Source organism: Eschscholzia californica, unplaced genomic scaffold, assembly GCF_041429995.1.
Source record: "Eschscholzia californica isolate CP2 unplaced genomic scaffold, dmEscCali1.0.p SCAF_1, whole genome shotgun sequence".
In the NCBI taxonomy this organism is placed as follows: domain Eukaryota; kingdom Viridiplantae; phylum Streptophyta; class Magnoliopsida; order Ranunculales; family Papaveraceae; genus Eschscholzia; species Eschscholzia californica.
The window spans coordinates 80694710-80719316 of record NW_028238198.1 but is presented as its reverse complement, the minus strand read 5'-3'; the positions used below and the strand labels follow the sequence as shown (position 1 = coordinate 80719316).

The 24607-nt window shown below is 34.9% G+C and overlaps 2 protein-coding genes across 3 annotated transcripts; both read right to left on the bottom strand.

Moving 5' to 3' along the window:
* Window positions 1-1943: 1943 nt before the first annotated feature.
* ALG12 (homolog of asparagine-linked glycosylation 12) lies at window positions 1944-17410 on the bottom strand. Of its 2 annotated transcripts, XM_086656274.1 has the most exons (22): window positions 17170-17300; window positions 16975-17060; window positions 15793-15953; window positions 14322-14363; window positions 14183-14228; window positions 12827-12913; window positions 12219-12274; window positions 11168-11285; window positions 10494-10552; window positions 10060-10131; window positions 8455-8518; window positions 8175-8278; window positions 7268-7339; window positions 7084-7170; window positions 6910-6977; window positions 6030-6098; window positions 5835-5917; window positions 5283-5382; window positions 4785-4850; window positions 2739-2832; window positions 2543-2646; window positions 1944-2419 (listed from the first exon to the last, which is right to left on the bottom strand). In XM_086656274.1, exons 4-21 carry the CDS (start codon window positions 14358-14360, stop codon window positions 2566-2568), a joined length of 1365 nt encoding a protein of 454 aa, XP_086512400.1. In that variant the 5' UTR covers window positions 14361-14363; window positions 15793-15953; window positions 16975-17060; window positions 17170-17300; the 3' UTR covers window positions 1944-2419; window positions 2543-2565. The 2 variants fall into 2 exon arrangements, with proteins under 2 accessions (XP_086512400.1, XP_086512399.1); XM_086656273.1 differs by lacking the exon at window positions 15793-15953 and having other exon boundaries at window positions 17170-17410.
* A 1339-nt stretch (window positions 17411-18749) lies between these two features.
* On the bottom strand, window positions 18750-22027 carry WRKY12 (WRKY family transcription factor). Its single transcript, XM_086672278.1, has 4 exons — window positions 21535-22027; window positions 20907-20989; window positions 20616-20801; window positions 18750-19190 (listed from the first exon to the last, which is right to left on the bottom strand). Exons 1-4 carry the CDS (start codon window positions 21904-21906, stop codon window positions 19025-19027), a joined length of 807 nt encoding a protein of 268 aa, XP_086528404.1. The 5' UTR covers window positions 21907-22027; the 3' UTR covers window positions 18750-19024.
* Between the last annotated feature and the right edge of the window lie 2580 nt (window positions 22028-24607).

Below are 24607 nucleotides of genomic sequence, written 5' to 3'. Positions count from 1 at the left end.
TTTTTTGTCCTGATTTTGTTTCAGATTTATTAGGAATATAATTTCCTTTAAATCTTTTCTTATGTCGAGGCTTCTGATAATAAATTTCTTTATTCTGTTTGTATTTTCTTCTTTTCTTATAATAAGATTTTCGAGAATACTCTTTCGAATCTCTAGAATTCCTTTTATGAGATTTTGGATAATCAATTTTCATATCATATGCAAATTGACTACAGAATTCACCAATTTCTTTTTTCCCATGCAAATTCTGTTTTTTCAATTGGTATTGTAATTTCATATCATTACAAATTTCTAATCCAGTTTGAACACAAGTAGTAATTATATGTCCATAAGTTAGATAACTATAAGAGATGATGTTTTCATTATTTTGATCTCTTAGTCTTTGTCTAACTTTTTCAGCAAAAAGAGGAGGAAGTCCATCAATGAACTTAGCCTTCCAATATTCAGAATTAGCATCATTGCGTTGCATAATGGTGTGGCTGCTGGGATACGAGCTGTGTTTGACACCAACTACAAAGGATGGTACCATTACTCATATTGATTTCTTCATTTTTTTATGTTGCTTGTTGTTGACCTAGGGGCTGTCTATTCATTCAAAGAAGAAACATGACCTTGCATGGAGAAAAAAAAAAAAGAGTAGGACACGACCATTCGCCCTAGTAAATGAATGGTTCATCATTCTCATTAATTACACTATTTAAGATTTTTAACTAAAATAAAAAGAATGTGTCTTACACCTTGTGCCATTTTTTTTTTGGATTCAAATACAAGGCGAGATCGGATGATTTTAACACAACAATTAGATAATTTAGACATCATAGGAAACGATGCGGAAGTGATAAGATCATGCCTTAACAACAAATTCTTTTGGCTTTTAAACTTATCATCCAATGATGATGAACGCAAAATCGCAAAAGATCTCAGCAGAGCCTTCTCTTTTGACACAAAAGATATGTTACATCCATACAGAGAAAAAATTTACATAAATTTATAGAAAAATGCGTCCGAATATTTGTAGAGAAAATTTACACATTTATAGAACAAAAGTAAAGATAGACCCACTTACTCTCTATAAAAGTCATCAGACATTATAAATACTAGTAGAACACTAGAGAATGGTGATGATGCCCAAAATTAAGGTATTTCAATGGAATGGGGCTCCACATCTCTTCTAGGTTATTTTACTTTTCGAAGAACAAAGTTTAAAAGAAGTCCAGGCGTGGACTTTCAGTTTAGCATAGAGTGAAATCCACCTCAGAATCAAATTTAGAAGAAGAATAAAGAGAGGAAGTTGCGAAAAATGACAAGTTAGTCCAATATCTAAAACGAAAACTACAACACTAGACAGTCTAGACTCAAACCCGAACGAAATCCATCCGACTTAATTAGGGATACACAACCATAAGATTACCAACTGGAAGATGCTAAGTAACATTTAGGTGAAAAGATTAAACTCTAAAACAAGTTAAGAAAGAGCCTTAACTACAAGACTGGTAGGTGATAGGGCACACAAACTTCCTTCTTCTTCTCCCCATAAGTGGGGAACAATGAAAAGTGAGGGTCCACAAACCACAATCATCCATTTCATGTCATTTTCTTCTTTTTTTTCTTCAAATAAAAGTCATCTGATGACCAGTATGGAGATGGTTCCAAGTCTTTTCAGAATTCATTATACTCTGACCCAAATTTCACTGCAAACCCATTTAAAGGGCAGTTGTAATAGTTTCAACAAGGACAAGATTGATCAATTTACTTTCAAAGTCCACTTTTTTGAAATTTGATCAATCTTGACTTCTTTGAAACTTTACCCCCCTTTGTGTACTTTTTTTGAGTTCTTCAGCAAAACTAGTACTCTTACAGTTGACATACCAATTGCTGAAGTGCCCAAAGTTAATAGTTAAAATGTTTAACTCACTTTCGTTGAGTCGTAAAATGTATGTCTCTTTACTGGAGAATTACTTGATGTATTTAAATTATTCCTTAATATTGTCATTCAGTCGGCACATTACTGCACATGTCGGACCCCAACCCCCGTACAAGATAACGGTTTGAGGATCTTTTTCAACTTTTTGATTCACCAAGTTGCAAATCAACATATCAAAAATACATGTTCAACCACTCAAGTATCAACATAACACAAACTTAAACAACAAATTCATGATAAATTATGTTTTTTCTGTACCTTAAAGAGTCAAATATCAAAGACAGAACTTCAAAATTTCTCCTCGTTACGCGTCACATCTTTAGGAATAGCAGATTCGTAAACGTGTCTTTCAAGTATACATAGGCAACATCCCTTCCACCGTCGTCATAGCAGAAACTCTGGGTAGTTTGGTGCTCTTGTTCAGTATTTGAGATGATTGATCATCATTGTTTTGTCCGCTCCAGAATCTTAAGGATTAGTTTCGTTATTATCAACCTGGAGGAATGATTTAGATATGAGTCGTACGATAAACCCGTTACCTTAAATTAAAGCATTTCAATATAAATGCATCACCATCTCCAACTTAAACCAGGATGATGTGTACGAACCACGGCGTACAAACCTTGTAAAGCTTGTATACATCAAGGGCAACCTGGCCACTTTGAATGCATAATATCTTGGTCGTTCACATTTCCATGGATATATACTTTGGGTTCCTTCATCTGCAGAAGTTTAGTCATGAAAAATGAATAAAAAGACGGTTAGTTACATCACCACCAGACCTTGGGAACAAGACAATGCCTGGAACATATACCAGAAAAATAGCTGGAAATGTTTTTTGGAGCAGGATCCTTGAGAAGCCATTCACGGCATGTAAGCATCTAAACCCATCAACGGCGGAATGCTCGCTGTCACAGAGGCACACAAAAAGTATAGTAATCAGAGACGACTCTCTTTCGGTTGATTGGCTGACAGTATATCACCTATGTGTATATATAAAGAAAATGGAGAACAGGGATATACGTGCAGAAATGAAAAATTTAGAACAAAAAAAAAATAGTAAAACGAAATCCAATTTCACTTTCTATTTAGCATTAAGAATCATGTTACTGGTAGAAGAGAAATTTCACATACTTCCAGATTGTTGAGGTCCAATATTATACATGTTCAGAGCTCACACGATACTGGCGAAAGTGCTGATATTAGATTTTATGTGTACCTCCCCTCATCTACGTAAAAATCAGATATTCTGAAACTTATGAACCTACATTAACTGGAATAGCTAGTTAGCAATGGACTGTGCAATTCCTCACAAACAGCTAGTTTAGCATCGGGTACGATTGTAAGCATTAGAATTACCTAATCTTTCATGATAACGACCTTAGATTAATCATGACCTAACAGGTACCATTTGGTAGGATCATAAGATTTAACTTGGCTGATCTCCCGTGATCATGATCTCTTATTTGTTATTAACTTTGAGTAAATATTTGATAGGATTTCACAAAAGCGAACTCCTACAAGTTAATTGAGGGATCACTAACACTTGTTTTGATGCTAACTGTGCATCTCCCTTTGCTTACAAAGTTAAATTAAAAGTAGCATTAGTTTCATCGCCTCCCAAAATGATTTTAATATATCTGCCTCCTTTTTCATTTATTTATTTACGTATTTAACTTCACTCCAATCAAACCTTCTTATAGAATCTTAATGTCCGTTTTTTTTTTTGCCAATGATCCCTAGCCTATACATCACTGTTAGCAAACATGACACCTCTCTATACTTCGGTTTCTAATATTAATATTCGTGTAAGTTTGTAATGGCGCAAGAAGCATGAATATTGGTTCTCAATCTCAAATCGGTATTCTTCTTTATTTACTATGATGGGTTATCAGCATTTCCACGACTATGTTGAAAAAGTCGGGACTAGTCCCCTGCTAGTCCCCGACTACTCCTCAGTCCCCACTTTGCCGACTCGCCTAGGGTTGAAAACCCTAGTCGGGCCTAATTTCGCGTAAAGCCCCGACTCGGCCCGACTAGGTCGAGTTGACTAGTCCGACTAGTCGGGACTCATAAGGGACAGCATGTATTTTTTATTTTTTTTCTATTTTCCAACGAGAAGACTGCTCTAGGGTTTGAAGCTTTGCCTTCTTCACTCATCTTCTCATCTCCAAACATCAATCAACAAGATTCAAGTAGATTTTGAAGCTATCCTCCTCTTCAAACAAGATTTGAAGCTAGTTTCTCTCTTTATTTTCTTCTAACTACTCTTTCGCTCTCTAGAGACCATACGTTGTTGCTTTTTTGACTGATTTCTTAGTCTTTTAAAGTTGAAAGCATGATTATAATTGGAAATTTGGAATGTAGTTATTAGGGTTTGAATATATCCGTGATTGTTGAATGATTTCATAGCGTTTCATCTAGTATGATGCTAGAATACTTTGGTTGGTTTGAATTTGTCTCAAATGTTTATATATTTATGTTATACGACTAGTCCCGTGTAAATACGACTATTAGCGACTAAGCCCAGTCCCGGGTCAGCCGACTAGTCCCCGTTGCCGACTTTTTCAACATAGTTCCACGATGACTAGAAGTTTCGGGTTTCAATACAGCAACTCGACAACACATTGAAACATCACCACATTTAAGGAAATGTCTTCAGTAGTTCATTTTTAGTCTGACCCGCTATATAATATGAAAATAAAAAGATTTTAGTTTATGGTTAGTTCAATTGCACTTCACTACAGTCAAGTTCAGCATGTAACTCAGACTCCTTCACGCGAAAAATAACCAACAACAGATACAAGTCATTACAAAGAAAATAGAAGGATTTAAGAATTAGCGGGTAAAGAAAACTCACTTCACAAGATAGGTGAAATTTCTATGGCGAAACTCTGTTATGGCTATTCCTTCTTCTTTGGAGTACCTAATCTCATGGGGAAAATTCAAACATGCCATTTTTGAGAGAAGAAGATGCCTCTAATAAGTTATAACTGCTAAAGTAAGAAATATTAATTCTGCTGAAGTAGGGGGATGGAGCTTTTAAGACAATCCAAAACCAGGTAAATCAACTGTAGTTGAATCATCAACTCGTGATCATTTGATATGGTTAAAATATTTAAACGTGCACGAGGTACTAGAAGCTAACATAAGAATACATTCTTCCTCCTATCTCTGATTATCCTGTTAGAAGTACTAAAGAGTGGTTGATATGGGTAGACACTGCAATACAGAGTTGGTGGCTCGGTGCTTACTGACACCCTTGTAACAAGGATCTGAAATTATCAACTTGATGATTCTATCCTAGTTTCCCTAAAATGTATATAGTAGTTGCATTTAAACAGGGTAATGAGCATACCTCCATGGTAAACTGTTCTCACAAAAACGAGAGATTCCATTCATTGCTGAGTACGTATCAATGTGAACCCATTGATCTTTTCTACTGTTGTTGTCAAGAGCTGTTTAAACAAATATCAATATGTTACTTACATGTCAAATCCCATCTAACAGGATAGAATAACAGATTCCTTGGGCCATCTCGAGTTCAATCCGTTGCTCAAAGCACGAGTAAGAACTACGGAGCTCCATCTGAATTCAAGTTAAAACTAACTCAAGTGGTCAGAGTGCAAACTGGTCGTCCAAGTCTCCAACCCTATCTTGCCTGAATTTTACAGTTTACACCGTTGACTCCTAAATCTATGATATTTGTCCATCCTCAAGTTACATGTCAAAGATGAGCAACCCTCGATACTACTGATTTGGCGTATCATGGACTCAACTTATGGCTTAAAGGAGAAATATTTCCATCCAAAATGAGATATGATCTGGATGAAAAGCTTAAATGTAAACCTCAACTTATATTCTTCCACTTCAAAATGTATCAGATGATCAGATCTCAAAGAGATCTTACCTTTCTGGTGTAAAGCTTTTAAAGCATAACCACTTGGATAGTTCTCGTAAGATGCCATGAACATTAGGATAGAGCACCCGATACTGAAAAAGCACAACATGAGAGCATTGATATAGTAGATATTATATATATATATATATATATATATATATATATATATAGATTATTAGCAACAACAACAATTAGTCATTCGACCTGACTAGAAGAGACCCAAGCATAGTGAAATAAAGCCACTTCCAAACACCTTTCTTCCTATTGTTGTATCTGGAAAGAATTATAGATGAGAAAGTCAATCAATTCAATAGTCTCCATTTGTCAAAACCGTACTATTAGATGGTCCTTAGCCGCTTAGCGAGAAAAATTATTGTACTGCACCATATTTCCAAAGATAAACTACGGAACTATTTATTGCACAACATGAAAAAAAACTTGTACACAAATTGACACGAAAGGAAGGAAAACCCGAAAAAGATCTACAGAAACTGAGAAACATGAAACTTACGCCAAGGAGTACATAAAAAATTACTGACTCCGATAGTCTATACAAGACATGGCACGCCAAGAAAATTGGTAAGAAGACAAAATGTCACTACAAATACCCAAACTAGAAGAACTTGTTTGTCGACTTGTTATTCGGAATCAGTGACTCCTTAACCCTCTGTCCTTTAAGAATGTTGAAAAGGGAGAAGATGATTTTGCTTTGTTCTAAAGGAAGATTGTTCACTAATCTAAACAGATATATGAAAAAACACTTCAGAAATAATCAAATCGTCGTGGGTCTTAAACCTCAAGCAGTCGATCATTAAGCAAAAGAATCTCTGAATAATTAAACCTTAGATATAATGATCGGGATTAGCTGATTTCTAATTTGAAACACAGACTGGTGCATGACAGTCTCGCCCCATCCTATTATCATGACTACAATATTCTATTATCAGGATTAGCTGATTTTTTTATTCGCGACACAGTGACTGATCAGATCCATTCTTAGAGAAGCAGAGAACTATCCTCAGTCTATATAATCTACTCTATTAAAGAAACTAAACCAAATATGAACATCAATTATGACACATACAGTCTGCTAGCAGCAACAGCTGCTGATAAGTTGAACAAAGGAACAGCGCCAATGATGAATCGGAGCTCCTGGTGCACAAAAAATGTAGTAACAAATTAAGTAGATTTAGAAAGTGTGGAAATACAACAGAGTAACAAACTAACTGAAATGGAAGTCAAATCCCAGGAGCACAACCTTGTGGGGAAGCTTTGAGTAAAGTACAATAAATGTGAAAACTGGAACAATGTACCGCAATATCCTCCTCTCAAGTAGCAGACCCAGCTGCAGAATGAGAATAAGAATGTCATGTGACATATCATTCTAGTTCTCCCAAAGTTCCAGGAATACTTAAATTGCATCACCACTTACTTCAACTCACCACACAAAGAGGATATGCTGTAAGCAGCGAGCGAGGAAGAGCTGAAGTGAAGTACCAATGGAAAGCATGTGTCTAGGAAGATATTGTCAAGAGCATCAAAAGTACAAGCATTTACATGTAAAATAACTCCAACAAAGAAAAGCTAAGTGGATTATGATAACGTCAGTGAAGTCAAGTTCACGCTGTGTGAAAATAGGATCTGTTCAGGGAATATTGGGTTACTCAGACGCTGGCCTTGATATGAATATTGGTTTGTTTGGAAACTCAAATATTTCGGTGAGCGTGGAAACAATCAAAAGTTCATCGAAATATTTTGTAATGATGGAATTTTGGAACATTGAAGAAATCGCACATAGAAAATTACCAAATCATTAAAAAATCATAAAAACTGAAAACATGTATCAAATCACCAATATCAAGTTAGCAAACAATGACAGAAGCATGATGACGTAAACCAATTTCAAGCAACGATCTATAAATGAAAACCAATGCATTTTCTTGGATGCTCGTATAAGAATGCATTTTCTTAATCCCATAATAAAATTATAAAATCAACCCAGTAAGGTAAAGCAATTTTTCTAGTCCTTGAGATCAAAATATGCAGCTTAAATGAACATTGATTTCCACATAAATAATAAAAACCGCTTATGTCTTTTTGCAATTTCAGTAGAAATCAACTATTCATGTCAAAATGAACAATAATTTCCACTGACAGGATTCCAAAAAAAATATAATAATTTGAATTTGGTTTCCATTGGGATGGAAACCAAATACTAAAAAAAAAGTGATAAGTGATAACATGGAAATTCATTTTTATTGACCTTAACTACTGAAATGAACAGAAGAATCTGTAGCACATCAATGTATCATGTCTAAAAGAACAAGTTATAACCCTCGTTAAGGATACACCCCACTCAGAACTCCGGTTCAAAACGGAATTAAACCAAAAAACTTCAAATTCGGGCCATAAAAATCTTTGCCACACAAGTGAATCAATTAATATAGTTAATCCTGCATCAAGAAGAAAATTATTGGTACCAGCTTGAGAAAGCATTAGTATCAGAAAATATCCAATGAACAGATGTTCAGATATTCATTTGTATGTTCGTATCTTGGATTTATAGGTAAAGTTCAACATGGTTAATCAATTCACATGACAAAGATACAAAAAAAAACTGCTAACCCACCTATGCATAATATAGTTGTACAGATACAGCATTTTAATGCTTCCCAAAGTGATATTGATTTCGACTGCATGGAAGAAGCAAACAGTCAGAAAGATGGATGTTTCTCTTCAGAAATCACAAAACTTCCGAAATTTTACTCCATTCATCTAAATCGGCCAGAGAAAGATTATTCTAGGATCAGATCTTTTGGATTTTATCCCTTCCTGCAGAGGAGCTTATTTACAGGCAAAGGCCTGACCATTGTCGAGCCCTAGAACGTTATCTATTATTATTGTTTTTTTCTACTGTATTTTGTAACTCTTTCCATGAAAAGTTCTCTAGGTTACAGATGTCTTTGGAAGTTGGCTTGATAAGAAGCGCTTCTTTCCAATATCAAATATTCAGTAGAGGACCATCTAATAGAGAACTTGTCTCTGTAAGTTTGATGGCAGTATCTCCCAAATTATGTCACTAAAAATATAAAAATCTACTTCCACAATTACTTCTCAGAGGAGCTTGATAGAAACCTACAAAACTACTACCGGACAGCACCCAAGCAAGGTTGGGAAAATAATGAAATTACATGACACTCCGTAGTAACTAGGAGAAACTAATACATAGGCGAGAGTTCTACCCCCCAGAATTAGTGAGTTTCACAATTTTGCTAAAAAGTAAGAATTGAACTAGAAACAAGAAGGTTCTATTTATCATTCTTTTCTGAATAAATGTTGCACGGATTGAGAGCATAGATTAAACTACTTTGCTTCACAGATCTACTACATTTTACTCTTTAACAGAAGCAATACAAGATTACACTTGTGAATGAAAGACACGGTAAGATTGGTAACTGACTAACTGATAAACTTACAAGCCAATGTCCAGAAAAACAATGTTAAGGTGGTTCGGCCCCAAAAGCGAGTCATTTCCTCGAGGCATATGCCTCGAAGCATAAAAGGCGTATATCGATTTCAAAACACAGAAGATGCTACATTATAAGAAAGAAAAAGCTTTTGCTACAATATAAAGTCAGAAAAAAAAATTTACAAATTTATGGCACATAAACTCCAAGGGGTAAAAGATTAAAACATAAACACACAGGAAGCAAACTTAAAAGATTCAGAAAGAGCTCAATCTCACGATTGTTATCAATCAATGTAACTTTCACTATTCATTCCGGATTTTGAAAATCACGAGGATATTCGTAGCCCTATCATTCTCATCATCACTAGTTTCATTGTCATCACACCGTATAGCTTGCCATCTTCTTCATCTAATTGAGCCATTCATGACTCATCTAACTGCTATACTGTCACCTCCTTTTAATCTTTTAAACATTTTTCTGTTCTTAATCTTTTTTAAGTTTTGAACCATTTTTATTTTTCAGAGTTACATCCCAAACTGTGAAGCGTACGCCTCAAGGTGTACCATTACGAGGCATATGCCTCGCAGATAAGATGGCGCGCCTTATTTGGCCCTTCAAGTGTGTAAGCCTCGAAGAGAAAACTACCGAATCACCTCAATGCATAAGCATCTTTGGATTTTTTAAACATTGCCTTTGAGAGTAGATTGCTTATTAAGTATCTCAAAATGTTGCGAGAAAAGGAAACAGGGGACTGGTCAACATACCAGCAAGAGCTCTAGCCCAATAGGCCCAAGAAGTAACACCATATCACATCTGAAGACAATTGCAGCAAAAATCTGAAATATGAAAATGAGAAAAGAAAAAAAAAACACATCAAATTAAGGTAAAAAAACAATATTAATTTCATGGTACATCAGACACATAAGTTATTAGCTGTGTAACATAAACACCGTTATGGATATTGTTATCAGGAACCAACACCGAGAGTCGATATTTAGAAACTCTTGTTAAACGAGAAGTGGTCTGAAGCGGCAACTTAAGTTTAATATCCAAATGAGGAACTAATGGAGCTCTCTAAGCAAAAGAATACATTTAAGGAAATTATTAACATCTAAATCATCCCATTCTATGAATGAGAATGCTGAGGAATAATTCTAAAATAATCAATAATCATCCCTCAACTGGGAGATCAGCTTACCAAACACCTTAAAGTTTGATGAGGGTGCCCCTTCAACCAAAATCCATATGCCAAGTTAACTACAAACAAATACCAGGCGGGTTAGTGGCAGTTTGCAAGTACACTTCGCCTCAACTGAAATCCTTCTGAACATAAAAAGGAACAACTTCATGCAATACGAACTTTTAAATCCCACAATAGACTCATTGAAGTGAAGTGACAAGACTTCCTGATAAAAGATTATCAAAGTTCCTGTACGAGTATCCGGATACAGCAAAGTACTCTAAAAAGGAGTGTCCATACTACACAAAAATTATATTTAGACGTGATGGATAGTGGAAGGCGAAGTTGGTGCCTTTAGAAAGTAAGTGGCGTTCAATACCTTCTAACTTCAAACAACTGACGAAACAAATAAAATTTTGTTTCCACTCCTTTAAATATGATGTTTGCTATATATATAACATCAATAATCAAACGACATAATTGCTGCTGTTTCAAGGTTGAAAGTTTGCATCATTTCGAGTTATGATAGTCACACATTTTTATTAACTGAGAGTTTGCATAACTGAATACTCTTTACTAATGATAGAAAAAGTAAAAAAAATTCATAATGAAGTATTAACATGGAACTACATTTATTACTGATTTACAAGATAGCACAAAAACATGAAGTAAGTTTCAGCTCAGAAAATCACCTAAACCAGTAGCTAGTATATTAGGAAGAGGGCGTGTGCAGTAGAACAACATATGAAACTGACAAGCTGTTAATATAACAAAGAAAACTTCAACTTGGGAACCAAAGTTCTTTCTAACCTGCACAAACACAAGTAGGCCAAATAAAATTTCTGCATGAGTAAAGCAAATAAACTTTCTGTTTTGATAGGTAGGCATAGTCTGTCACTCAATTAAAATTTACACATACGGGAATTTGATAAACAAAGGTGACAATATACTTCGACTTACAGCCTTACAGGTCCGCTGAATCTTGTGTTCACAAGATAGTCTTAATTGCAGACAATAGGACAAAGAGTTAAATGAGCAAACAAAACCAAAGGTAAGGGATATCCCAGTAACTATACTAATATTGATTTAATGTAGAACAATTCAAGTTTGATGTAATATCTGCTTCTGTTCCAAAGCCATTCAAGTAACACAAAATGCTATTAACAGCCACTTACTCTAACAGTTAGAACCTTTAGAAGGTTATGCAGTAAGATTTACGAGTTGGGACGCGATCAGGACAAGGCTAAGGCTGAACCTGGAGTCGGTTGACTTACTCTCAACTAGCTAGTTAATTGGGACTTGAGAGAAATCAGGCGCACACACACACAGAGATGTATTACAAGAAGGAACTTTCCATCCTCTCCTCCTTTCTCAAAAGGTAAAAGTAAGAAACCAACCCCAAAACCGATTGATTATAATTCAGACGAGTCAACTGACCTCCGACCCCTATCTTTTTTCTTGCTTGTTTATATCTTCCTTTTCCTTATTCTACAGTAAAAATAATATACATTTTCTATCATCCATATAAGATACAATATATTGTTTTTTTTCAAACAGCCAAACGAAATATTACAGACAAACTCATTTGTATGTACTTTCTAGCAAACTCAAGCTTTACAAACCATTAAAATCAAGCTAACTACTAATAATTAGGAATCGCAAAACCATGGTAAAGTACTCTTTGTCCAATGAATATCAATCATATGCACATGTAAAAAATGGGCAAATTGCAATAAGTCATACCTGAAGCCGAAAGAACCGTAATGTAGACAATATAATAGAACCCAAGACCATGCGAACTAGACAAATCAAAAAGAAATACATAAACTTTAATTGAAGAGAACTGATATTACAAAATTAATGAGCTAAACATAAGCATATGAATGATAAAAGAGAAACGATACTCAAGATTAAGTGATAGGAGATAGCTTCCAATGAAACAACAGAGAGAGATAGAATTGTTCCAATAACTCCCAAATTCCCAATTACAATGAAAAATAGAAAACCGTAACCAGAAGAACTCTGTAAGAATTTAGGAAACACGTCACATGTACTTTGGTGGCCAAAGACAAGATCTAGTGAACCACCATCTTGTTCCACCCATAACTTCAATGTTTAGCAAAAGATGCAAATAAAGTTTCGGAATATAACAAACATCTAGGACTCTGAGCACCAGTCATTTACTGATGAAGATATCTAACAGAGGTTCTAATGCAATTCATTTATTGATGAAGATATCTTAATAGATATTTAGATTACTAACTTGAAGTATGTTTCTTCTGATCTGCTAAAACTAAAATATCCCAACATTGTTAAGAAAAGATATATCATGTCAAAGAAAAGGGGCTAACCTGCAAAAAGGCCGTAGAGCTTTGGCAAGTTTAATAAGCTCATTGCTAAAATGACTGGAGATGTTAAAAGTGATACAAGCAAGGCACCTGCATCACATTAATAAATATAATCTAAGGTAAAAACGCTTAGAGAGTTCAAAACACTAAAATAGAATGAAAAGAAAAAGACTGTCACAAAAGCAGGTGGCATATAAGATATGAAGAAAACAAGCATACATGGGAGTTGATAATATGATTTATAAATATGTATCTATTCAATAGTGAAAAAATTAAAATGCTCCCTAGGAGTATACACCACTACCTCCTAAATATATTTAAATGTATTTCTTTCTTTTCTTTTCTTTTTTTATGAAGAAAAGGCCTTTTACCACTCTGCGTTATAAACGTGAATCATAACTATCAGATTTCCTTTGCTATAATATGCTTCCAAATGGTGACTGTTTCTAGCTCAACTGGAACATATACATTTTTTGGAAACTTTGAATCAATATACTGAAAGAAAATTACAAAAGGGAAATGCACATTGAGTTACAAGTTATGACACTAGGGCCTCCCAATTGTACTGGAAAGTAGACAATTGGTATTTCCATACGATGTGCTTATTAGCACAAGGATCAAAGATATATTACTTGAAATAATTAATATGGGCACCCTGAATAACTCTTCCTTCTTTTTTCATTGCGCTTTGGCTATGAGGTGAATTTTGGAATTCCTTCGCTATAGCCCATAATATATGGTGATTGTTACTATAGGCCCAATTCCCAAGTAATATGAATAGAAAATATTCTTCATTTGATGTGTTTAATATCACAAGGAAAGAAGGTACTTCTAATAATTCACTTGTAATGACATCTTAGCCCCTAAGCTTCTCTCAGCTACAAATCATGCTAAATGTGTGGCAACCTAATGTTTGACATAATCAACAATCTTAATTTATTTATCCTCTAAATGACTTTTTCTTGGTTGATCAATAGCATGAAATACTTAACCAATACGAAAAACCAAAGCGATCTTTCATGAAAAATCACAAGCATGTGCATCCTTTTGGCATTGTGCAGTATAGACAAGTATACATAAGCTTAATATAAAGCAGCATACTTTGCGTTAAATCTCTTTGGTGTTGGAAGAGTTGGAATTTCCTCAAGCCATGGATTTATTTACTAAGGAAATGTTCTAGTTTTCGTTTTTGTGGAAAAAATCGGCTCAATGTAGTTTGAAGAATATTCACCATTCAAAAAGAAAAACTAGCTCGACCTCAATCTAGACAAGAAAAAGTAAAATGATTTTTTTATTAATTTGATATTAGGAGTATATCCCTCAATGTAGATACAAGCACCTGCACAAACTCGAACTTACCTATGAAGGTACGAGGAACAACCCCTGGGAACTCCAAATGATCATACTGTTATACAGCGAACAGGTTAAGTGAATCCATACATAGATTGAACATAAAACAATACAATGAACAGATGAAGGTGTATACGAATAAGCATACCCTGTCAATATGGAGCCGATGATAAAGTATGTCATGCATCGCCTTTCTCAGTGACAATAGAAACAGAAAAAGAACATTAAGTACATGAAAGATTGCTGAAGTATGATTTTTGACCAAACACAAAAAACTAAAACTAGAACAAATGTAAACGTCAAATACACTGCCAAAGTATTACTTGTCATAAGAAAATGAATTGTTGCTTATTGTCTTTATTGTACAGTTGTACTGCAAATACAGAAGTTCAAGAGGTTGCAGAAGGAGGACATGCTATGCTTAAATATTATTTAACAACAAGAACTCATTAGTGCTTGAATATAACTTAACATGATATACTCATATAAATGCATAGCCTGGTTGGCGGATGATTACCCCCTGGACTAAACAAACCCAAGACAAGTATGTATGTTAAGGTGCACCTAAGAGGGTGTTTGATTTTTTAGCACTTGTAAGTGCTACCACTTACTAAGTGATAATCACTTAGTAAGTGATATCACTTGTAAGTGCTGTGGCGTTTGTTTTCCGTCACTTCTAAGTGCTTGATTTTTGTTTTTATATTAATTCTATATGTCATAAAAATGAGAAATTGTCTATTTTGACCTTAAAGTATTTACATATTAGTATTTCATACTAATTCATTGTGCTCGCGAGTTTAGATACAAGAGAATTACGGTTTATGAATACTTTATGTTGAAAATATTAACCTCAAATAATTAAAAAGTATGAAGGAGAAAGAACTTACGTTGCATCATGGAGTTTGGGTGGTTCCGTGACTAATGAAGGAAGAGATGTGAAAAAAATTTAAGGGAAAAGCTTAGGTGAAGGATGAGTGAGAAGGAAAAGTGTCATCGCTAAAGTCATAAAAAAATTTTTTTTACTTATCAATTGTTTAAGAATTTTTTTTAGGTTATAATTATATTGGTAATTATTATATTCGGAGAAGGATAAAAATGTCTTTTTTAGCACTTAGAAAGTAAGTGCAAAAAAATAAGTTCCAAGTTGGAGCTTACTTTTTTGCACTTACTTTGACCCCACTTACAAGTGATATTCACTTATTAAGTGAAAAAACAAACGGCCTAAAATTGTCGGCCCACACTTATTAAGTGAAAATCACTTAATAAGTGCAAAAATCAAACACCCTCTAAGTTATTAGATTTACATGGCTAAGTGTTCTAAATTATTTGTATTTTTTCAAATCTTTTGCATTTATCGATAAATGATGATCAAATGCGTTTGTGCTTCTATATTGAGATAAGTACAAAATTACAGTTTTTAGAAACTTCACATTGCAACAGAATCTCTGACCAATTTGATGATCATTCATAGTTGCACACAAGAAGACTCGTCTTTCGTATTTGCAAGCAGTTCTAGAGTAAAAATTCGAGAATACATTGCAGTAATTTGTGGAATTAATAATGCATTTTCAGAAGAACACATTTATCAAGGAAATTTGTTCTTAGTATATTAAAATAACCTGGGAACTTGGTACCAAGCCAATAGATATCTCCACAGATAATGGAAATGAATTTGAACTTGAGATATTTGAAATTAGGTGATTCAGACATTCTCCCGATTTATCTCACCAAGCTATGGTAAACATTACTTCAGTAGTCATGGTCTCCAACCTGTTTTCAACTACTCATAGTAATGGTAATTGAGCACAGATGATAAACTATTTCAGTATAAAACTGGCTATTTTGTGTGTCATTTGTGGAAGCTTTTCAAAAGAGCTGAAATATTATTTAGATTATATTAGGAATGCCATAACAAAGATGCATAATAAAGGGATAAAAGGTTTAAGCAAGAAAAGCTGCATTTTCGATCTACTTTCATCTTCACTTTTCTAAAAACAAAATGTACATATATATGTATATAAACTCCCGGTTTTATTGAATATTTTCAATAAACTAGGCCTATTTTTATACCGTATGTTAAAAGTTACGATGACAAAAGTATTTCTTTACAAGAGTTTGTGTTCGACCAGATTCAAATTTCAAACTTCGAAGTTACACTATCCGATTCTGCTCGATTGTTGTCTTCATACCCAACCTGCGAGTGCCAAAACAGATGAGAGGATATACAATCTTCTCACTAGTAATACCTAGAGTTGTTCCCTTCGTCCTTTCTTCCTCAGTGTATCCTCTCTATATTTTCATAATTATGAACCTATGGACGAAAACTCCCTTCTATATCTTCCCCGTGCATATCCTTCCCTTCACTAAGCATGAAGCGCACAAAAGTAGTATCTATTCAAGCCTTGAGGTATAGCTTGAGGAATATTGTGGCCGAAATTATGCTAAAACCCACATGCAAAATAATGGTTCTAGTGTTTCAAATCTTCAATTTACTTTTTTTTTTTCCTTCTTCTTTTCATTTTTTTCACTTTCCTACTAAAAAAAGTAGTTACGAGAAACGAATTAAATCCCAATTATTTTTTTGTTCTCACATTTAACATGCCAACCCTTTCACAAATTGCAAAATTAATCCCTAAATCACCATTATAGCATTATAAGTTAAAGAATTGAACTTTTACTTGTTCATTATATAAGGGTTTTCTTTAAATTCTTCTTAAGATCACAAAAAAGTAACCTAAAAGTACAATGAGAGAGACACAATTTCTTCATGTACAAAGATAGAAATGGTAAAGTAATAGTACCTGAACATTGAAGCTTTCTTCAACTTTTGTATAAGGAACCATAATTACATAAAATGCAGCGATAAATCCCAATAGTAAATCAAAACCTAATTTTTAGATAGAGAGAAAATTAAAGACTTGATTGAGTGGTATATGAACTATAATGAAATTGATTAGTGGGAAAGAATAGAGAGAGAGAGAAAGAAATAAATTTACCGTAAAGATGGAGAAATTTATTAGATGATGGTTTAGGGTTGATAGCTTCTGGGTTTCTCGTCGCCATTGTTACAAGCTAAGCCGGAGAAGCGACTGAGGGATGCTTTTGTGCGGACAGTGGTGGCGGGTTGAACTTGTAACTGGCCACTAAGAGCTGGTTAGAGACTCAGGGGTGATCAATAATGGGTCGGCTCGACCCTAGTCCAATCAATTTGGCTCTATTTCTACATTGTGGAAGTTCAAAGCCAACCGCCAACAACTGGTAGCCTAGTTTGTAAGTGTATCTGCTCTGCTATGCGGAAGTCCCAGGTTCAAACCTTCGATCCCATTGAAGTGAAAATTCAAGAATATTGAATTTGGATAAGATAGTTTCTGTGGGCTTTAGTTCATTTAATTTCGTCAAGTTTTAGGTCATTCATTTCGACTGCCGTTAGGCAAGTAGCAATTTGACAGTTATCGTGTTTATACAATTTTATGTCATATATTCGTACCAAGGTATAACCCGTGTCTGGTGGGGCATGAACAGTTCTATAATCTCAACCTTTTGAAATAAGTTTTGAGAAGTGTAATTTTAGTCATTGGAATGATAGTAACTAAGGGCCTAAAGTGCCTAACTAAACTACTTGCCTAAAATTCGTCTAACTACTTTATTTATATCCAAGTTCAATAATCCTAAAATTTGCACTTCCATAAGAGCGAACGCGGGGCCTTCGTATTGCGGAGTAGATGGATGCACTACCAACTACTAGTTGGTCATGCTTTCTCCTAGTCTGGAATGCTATTGATTTGATCCAGTCCTTTCATTCGTTATTGTTTTGAATAAAAAATAATAGAGAAGTGAACTACAGGCGACTTGATCCCTTAACATAATAAAGGGTACGTAGCTTGGAAAAAGAGACCAAGTTAAGTTCCATTTGTTCCTATTGTTTAGAAATGTGGAAAGGGAAGGTCAGAGGGTGGAGAATAGCGAGGGAGAGTGCAGCGCCCCTTGCTAGATAGAATGTCGAGAAGCACATGGGATTGGGGTGCTCTCTAAATGAGCAATTGATCCACCATGTTTTGAACAATATAATTATTTGAGTACAATAAACAATTCTATATCATACATGCATCAATTGACTTGGATACGTCTTCAAGATGAATTTTCACTTCTACCGAATTTCAATCTTGTAATTTCTAAATTTTAGAATTGTTGCACAACCAACTGAACAAACAATTGTTTGTAACATTAATGCTAGAAGTGAATCTTAATGTCAACAACAAGAGAGTTAGGGTCGGGCTAAGATGATAAGTGGACTTTGGAGACTGTCCTTGACATGGTTCAATACCTCAGTGTAGAGAAAAACTTAGGGTTTATACATGACCATAGGCAGCTCAGACAGGTGAGGGTATTAGGCCAATTAGCTAGAAAGTGTTCAAATTCTACTCAATTGATTCTTAGACAAAGTTGTCACAGTGCTAGCATCCCTCTTCCATACCCTCCAACAATATATATATATATATGTATACAAAAAAGCTTTGAAGGAGATTTCAAATGGCCAATATCATATTTAGGGAAGTGTTGAAATAAAAACAAGATAGGACACAAAAATATAGTAATATCCATTAAAAAATTTATTCAATTAAAAAAGAAAATACACTATTATTAATCAAAATGTATCCATTAGACCCATTTACAAAAACAATGGGTTTCCGTCTATAATAAGAATATTATCCATGTAATTGTCATTTAGCTAGGGCAATGAAATATGACATACAAACACTACAAATATATAATTGACCGAAAACTACTTGAAATGTGATCAATGACTTAGTTTTATTTCATTAATCAAGCGACATACGTATGTAATGATCACTAGAAGACATTGAAACAACATTGATGTTCAGAAGAATTTGAATCATCGCAAGGAGAGTGGGTATGTCTGCCTTCATAAGTTGTAATCACCATTCGACAATCCTCGGATAATCTTTCCACCCTCTTCTTCACTCTACAATTATTATGGGTACATCTATAATAATTTCTGCGAAATAATCATAATAAACATCAATTAGATTTACAGGTAGCTCTAAGTATTCATAATAAACATGAGTTAGAATTAGGTTTAGTTATGTTTACATTAGTATAATACGAATAAACTTGTGTGTGATTTAAATATTCAATATGAATTCTGGAGTATATTTGCATGTAATTTTATTTTGAGTATTTAAATCTGACTCGTCTCGGTATCCACTAATCAATACAAATTGAGTTATCAACATCATATCAATGTGAGGATAAAATAAGAGTTAAGATATTTGATGGAAAATGGTAGAAAATAGCTATAAACCAGACATTTTCAGCTGAAAGGTTTTTAACGAAAAACTTATTTCACTATTAATTGAATTAACTTAGGAAAACTTCAAACCCACTTCATATTCGAATTAAGAAAAGAAAATGAAAATAATTACGATGCTCTGTCCTACACCTATCTCGGTCTAGATATGTGTCTGGACATAATTTAGAGAGAAAAAGTAAAACATCTCTCTAAAACATGTCCAAAACATTCAATGCATCTATGTCAACCACTGGTTGTTATAATTAGCCATCCACAATTAGCAGTGTAGTTTAAAATACCCAAAAAGCCCTGGCCTAACTTAGCCAATAACTTTCAACAAAAAAATAAAGAACTAGTTCAACAAAAAAATAAAGAACTTAGCCAATAATATATATATTTGGCATTGTGTACTCATTATTCTCACATGCAAAACACAAAAGAAAGAACATATTTTCAAGAACCTTATGATACATTGCAAGACCACTATTGATTATAATCATCTTATCATACTAGATATATTAAAATTACAAGGAAATAATACTGCTCCAACTCTTGTCATTTAGGGCAACCACATAAACAAATACTCTAGTAGTTTTGATGGATCAAATCACGATCAGGGCGAAATAAGCTAATTTAGTTATTATTAGATCGATTTGTTATAAATATTTGCACATTTGGATGACCCATGAACTAGCTAGTGATAATATGTTTCGGATTTTAAGTAGGAAATTCTGACGGACTTAACTCCCGATTTAGATGGTGTTTCAACATTTCGATAGGTGCATTGGACCTAAATATCGGGAAGAATTGGTTTTACATACTCGCCAACAACCCTCAGCTCGAGTGATTTATATAGGTGGTTTTCACCTTCTAGGTATAACATTCGAGACACAGATTAATACTCCTTCACCTAATAGAAAGAAGAATGGGTTTTACTTTTAACTAATTTCCGTTTCAATTAACTCAAACTTCACCACATTAAGATTTTTTTTGCTTGATGAATCATTATGTTTAATTTTGTTATGATGAAGTAATCATCATTTGTTAATGTGTTTGTTAAATAATAGTTAAAATGGAAATAAAATATCTATACTAATTGATCAATAATTAATAATGAGGTTAATTAATTACCTTGGATGGAGACTGTTCTTGACAACCTTCTGACCATATTTCCTCCATTTATAACCATCATCTAGTACATCAATATCACTCCTTGTTTGGAAACAAAACCTTGGTTCTCTTAGCTTTCTCCTTACCTTATTCATAATCACCTTATTGTTGCTATCCGAAGTTGATGGTGCCGACGAATTCCTCCACCTTATTCAATTGAAAAAGCTCAACCGATAAGTACATATATAGTGTATATATTGCCTTATTATAAAACAGAACGGTACGTGTTATAATATCAAAACCGAACTATACCATGAATGTCCACCTTCGTTGTCATTACCGCTACGGGTACACTTCTCATTGTTATTAGAAGCTTTAGGATCCAAAGTTCCAACCTACAATTTTTTATTTCATTAAAATTCAAGCCCTAGTAACACAAAGATGAGAATGCAGATAGGAACAATTTTTTATTTCATAAAAAATCAAGCCCTAAATTAATAGAAAATTATATACTGATCAGGACATGCAAGAGTGAAGGCTATGTACATAATATGTTCTAAAACCCTAATAGAATAAATATGTAACACTTTGATCAGCTAAGTATAAAAGAGAAAGAGCTAGTATAACCAAATTAGGAAAGTGAAAATAAAAATTCAAAACCCTAAAGAACCTCATACCCAAGACTCACTAAGCAAATGTAAACTTAGCTAGCTAGCTACCTTCACAATGAAAGTGATTTAGCTTATCACAGTACTCATGTTAAAATACTAAAAGAAAAGTACCCAAGGTTTTCAATGAAATCATGGCAGTAAATCAGTGGTTACCCACTTTAATTAATTGGGTGATAACATGTATGTCTCTCCCGTCGATCTCCACCGGAAGAACAGGATTTAGTAGTCCAAAAATAAACATAATCACAAACTAGTCCATAGATACCTACCTGGTCGTTATTCCAACCGGAAGACCTAGTAACAAAGCGATTATCGTTGTTACTAAACCTAATATTAGAGTTGTTGTTATCGTCGATGGCGGTGTTAGCAGACTTTTCGGTGTTACCGATAGTAAAGTTGTTGAAAGCAGTAGAAGAATGTACTAATGGAGTTTCTTGTTGATGAGTAGAATGATGGTGAGAATTAGGAACCAAGAAACTAAGTCTTGCTGCTTGTTGATATTCTTCTTCAAATTGATGATGATGAACAAACCCCATTATTTCATGGTGGATTTGTTGTTGTTGGGTTGGAGGAGTAGGGAAAGAGATTCCAAGGTCATAACAAGTATGACTATGGGTTCTTTGTGAATGGTCTTCTTCCATTTGAGTAAGTGATGACTTGATATTGATGAATATGTACTAGTAGTAATAATAGTAATAATAGAATGTTCAGAAGGTAACTCCACTACCTATATATTTTTATTCTAATATTCTTCTTCTTTGAAAGAGAGAGAGAGAGAGAGGGTAAAGGGTTCATAGTTCATATATTGTGAGTGCTTGTTGTTGACTGGAGGATGCAGGTGGGGGCAAATGAGAGTGATAGTCAATATGAAATTATTATTCCTTCTCATCTCTCTCTCTCTTGTCTTTCATACCTCTCTCATATTAGGTTATGGTTAGTAATTAGAAAAATAGAACCAAATAAAAGACAATTGACAAGTGATATTGATTTAGACTCCTCTCTATCTCTAAGCCTAGGGTTGCCAGAGTTACCATTGGTATGTTATTTGTCAATCGAGTCATTGTCTATTATAACCAAGATTTAAAGAAAAGCTTTTCCAAAATTATATGTAGAAGTAGTGAAAAATTCCAAACGGACAATAACATGAAAATGAAGTGAAAAACTCGCTATTATAAGCACATGGGAATATGGGATTATCCGAATCCTACGAGACGGTGAACAATTTGCTCTCGCAGGAATTTGTTTAAGTCGGTAAAGTCGATGCACACTCGGACTTTACCACTCTTCTTCGGTACGGCAACAATGAAGTGATCCTCTCTTGTAACTTTATTTAACTGGAGCCGTCAACCAACCATGGATAAACTCAAAACGAAATTCTCGGATTTTTTTTATCATGTAATTAATTTTGTGCCAATGTTTGTTGGCTTTCTATTTGATTTTGTAGCTATGATTGTCTTGCAACCTCCTCGGTTGCTTCCCATTTCTTAAATTCCTCACTGATGTAGACGCAGCGGAAATATAAAAACGATAAATAAAGTAAACGAAGAACGGTAAAATAACTGAATAAACTAAATAACTATAAACTTTGATTTGGTTTTCTCTTCAATCTCCATAATAAAATAGACTAGACCTCCTTTTATAGGATAACAAACTTTCCTAGATAGACTCAAACTAGGATTCCTAAAATAATAACATACTTAAAACATAGAAACTTCAAAAAAAAGAAATATCAATTTAAAGTAACTTCCTAATCCTATACTAATTAAAACTACTATTATGGCCGAATAGGATGTGGGCACGCGTGGACGTGGGCCCACATGTTTATGCGCCTGCATCAGCACCCTGTTCCCCAGAAGGTTCGTCCCGAACCGAATGTTGGATGGAGGTAAGTTCAGCAGATCCTTCCGCAATCGGCAACAAAGTGATAATCTTCTTCTTCCATGGAAACTCATAAACATTCAAACGACCCTTGTAAATAGCATCCACATCTGACTGCCAAGGGCGTCCCAAAATAATATGACAACGATCCATATCGGTAACATCACAAGTAATGTCAGACAAATAGAAAGAGCCAATAGAGAGGAAAAAGGTACACATGCGATCAACACGTGTAGCAGTACCGGATTGAATCCAAGCAGTATGATAAGGATGTGGTTTTGGAATAGTAGGAATACCCAAGTAAGCTATAAGTCTAGAAGAAATCAAATTCTCCACACACCCATTATCAATAACAATCGTACAAACTTTGTTCAAAACTGTTCCTCGTGTAACAAATAAATTTTTTCGTTGAGAATGGTCGGGTTCAAGATAAGTGGGACGTGGTGGATGAGCAATACGGTTACGTTGCATGGACCTATTATGGTTCGGTTCTTGATAGTTGGGACGGTTTTTGGGTTTATCCGGTTCATAAGGGTGGGTTCGGTTTGGAGGACGGGTTTCATGACGGTAAGGTGGATAGTCGGGTTCAACGAGGGGTTGTCGGGTTTGTTCACGAAGGTCCTCTCGGTTATGGTGATGGGTCAAGGGGAAATCTGAGTCTCGGTTAGGAGGAGTAGACGGGAAATCGGTGGGTCGGTTGATGATGGATTCGGTTAGTCGGGTTCGGGAAGGTGGATAGTTGTCGGAAAATTGTTGGACGTGGTGAGTGAGGGGTTCCGGTTCTTGGTGATGAAAGGGGTGGTGGCTATCGGTTCGGTGGTTCGAAGAAGAGGTACCTCGGTTTGGCGTGAGGTGGGGAGATACGGCATGAGAGTGTTGGCGAGTGGGTGTTTCCATGTTGGTTCTTGAGAATTCGAGGTTGCGATTTGGGTGGTGGGTCTCGAGTGGAAGGGTGTTTGGTGAATAGTATTGCCGAGGGGTATGGAAGGGGTATGGTTGGGTTATACTCGGGTTGGTAATAGATTGGTGAGAGAACGATTCGGGTCGGTTTGATGTTTGTTGATCGGTGAAGGAGAAAGGTGGTGTGGTTGGAACGGTTGTAGAGTTTATGTATGTTAATGGGAAAACCGGTGAGAGTGGTGGTGTAGTGTTGATGTGAATCGGTGGTAGGATTGTAGTCGGGCATGGGTTGGTGATAGGGTGACCGAATAGGGGTATTGGAATCGGTGTGGTGGTGTCAACGGTTGTGTTTGTGGTGGTTGGAGGTGGTTGTTGTGATGATGTTTGAATTGAAGTAGAAGATGAAGGAGTGGTGATAGAAGAGGGAGACTTACATATGCCTTCGAGTTGTTTAGATAACTTCATGATGGAATCATTGACTTGATCGAATCGATGATTGATATTGTCGAATTTTTCCATATTTTCCTTCTTGTAATTTTCGAAAGCTTCTTCCAATTTTGTAAC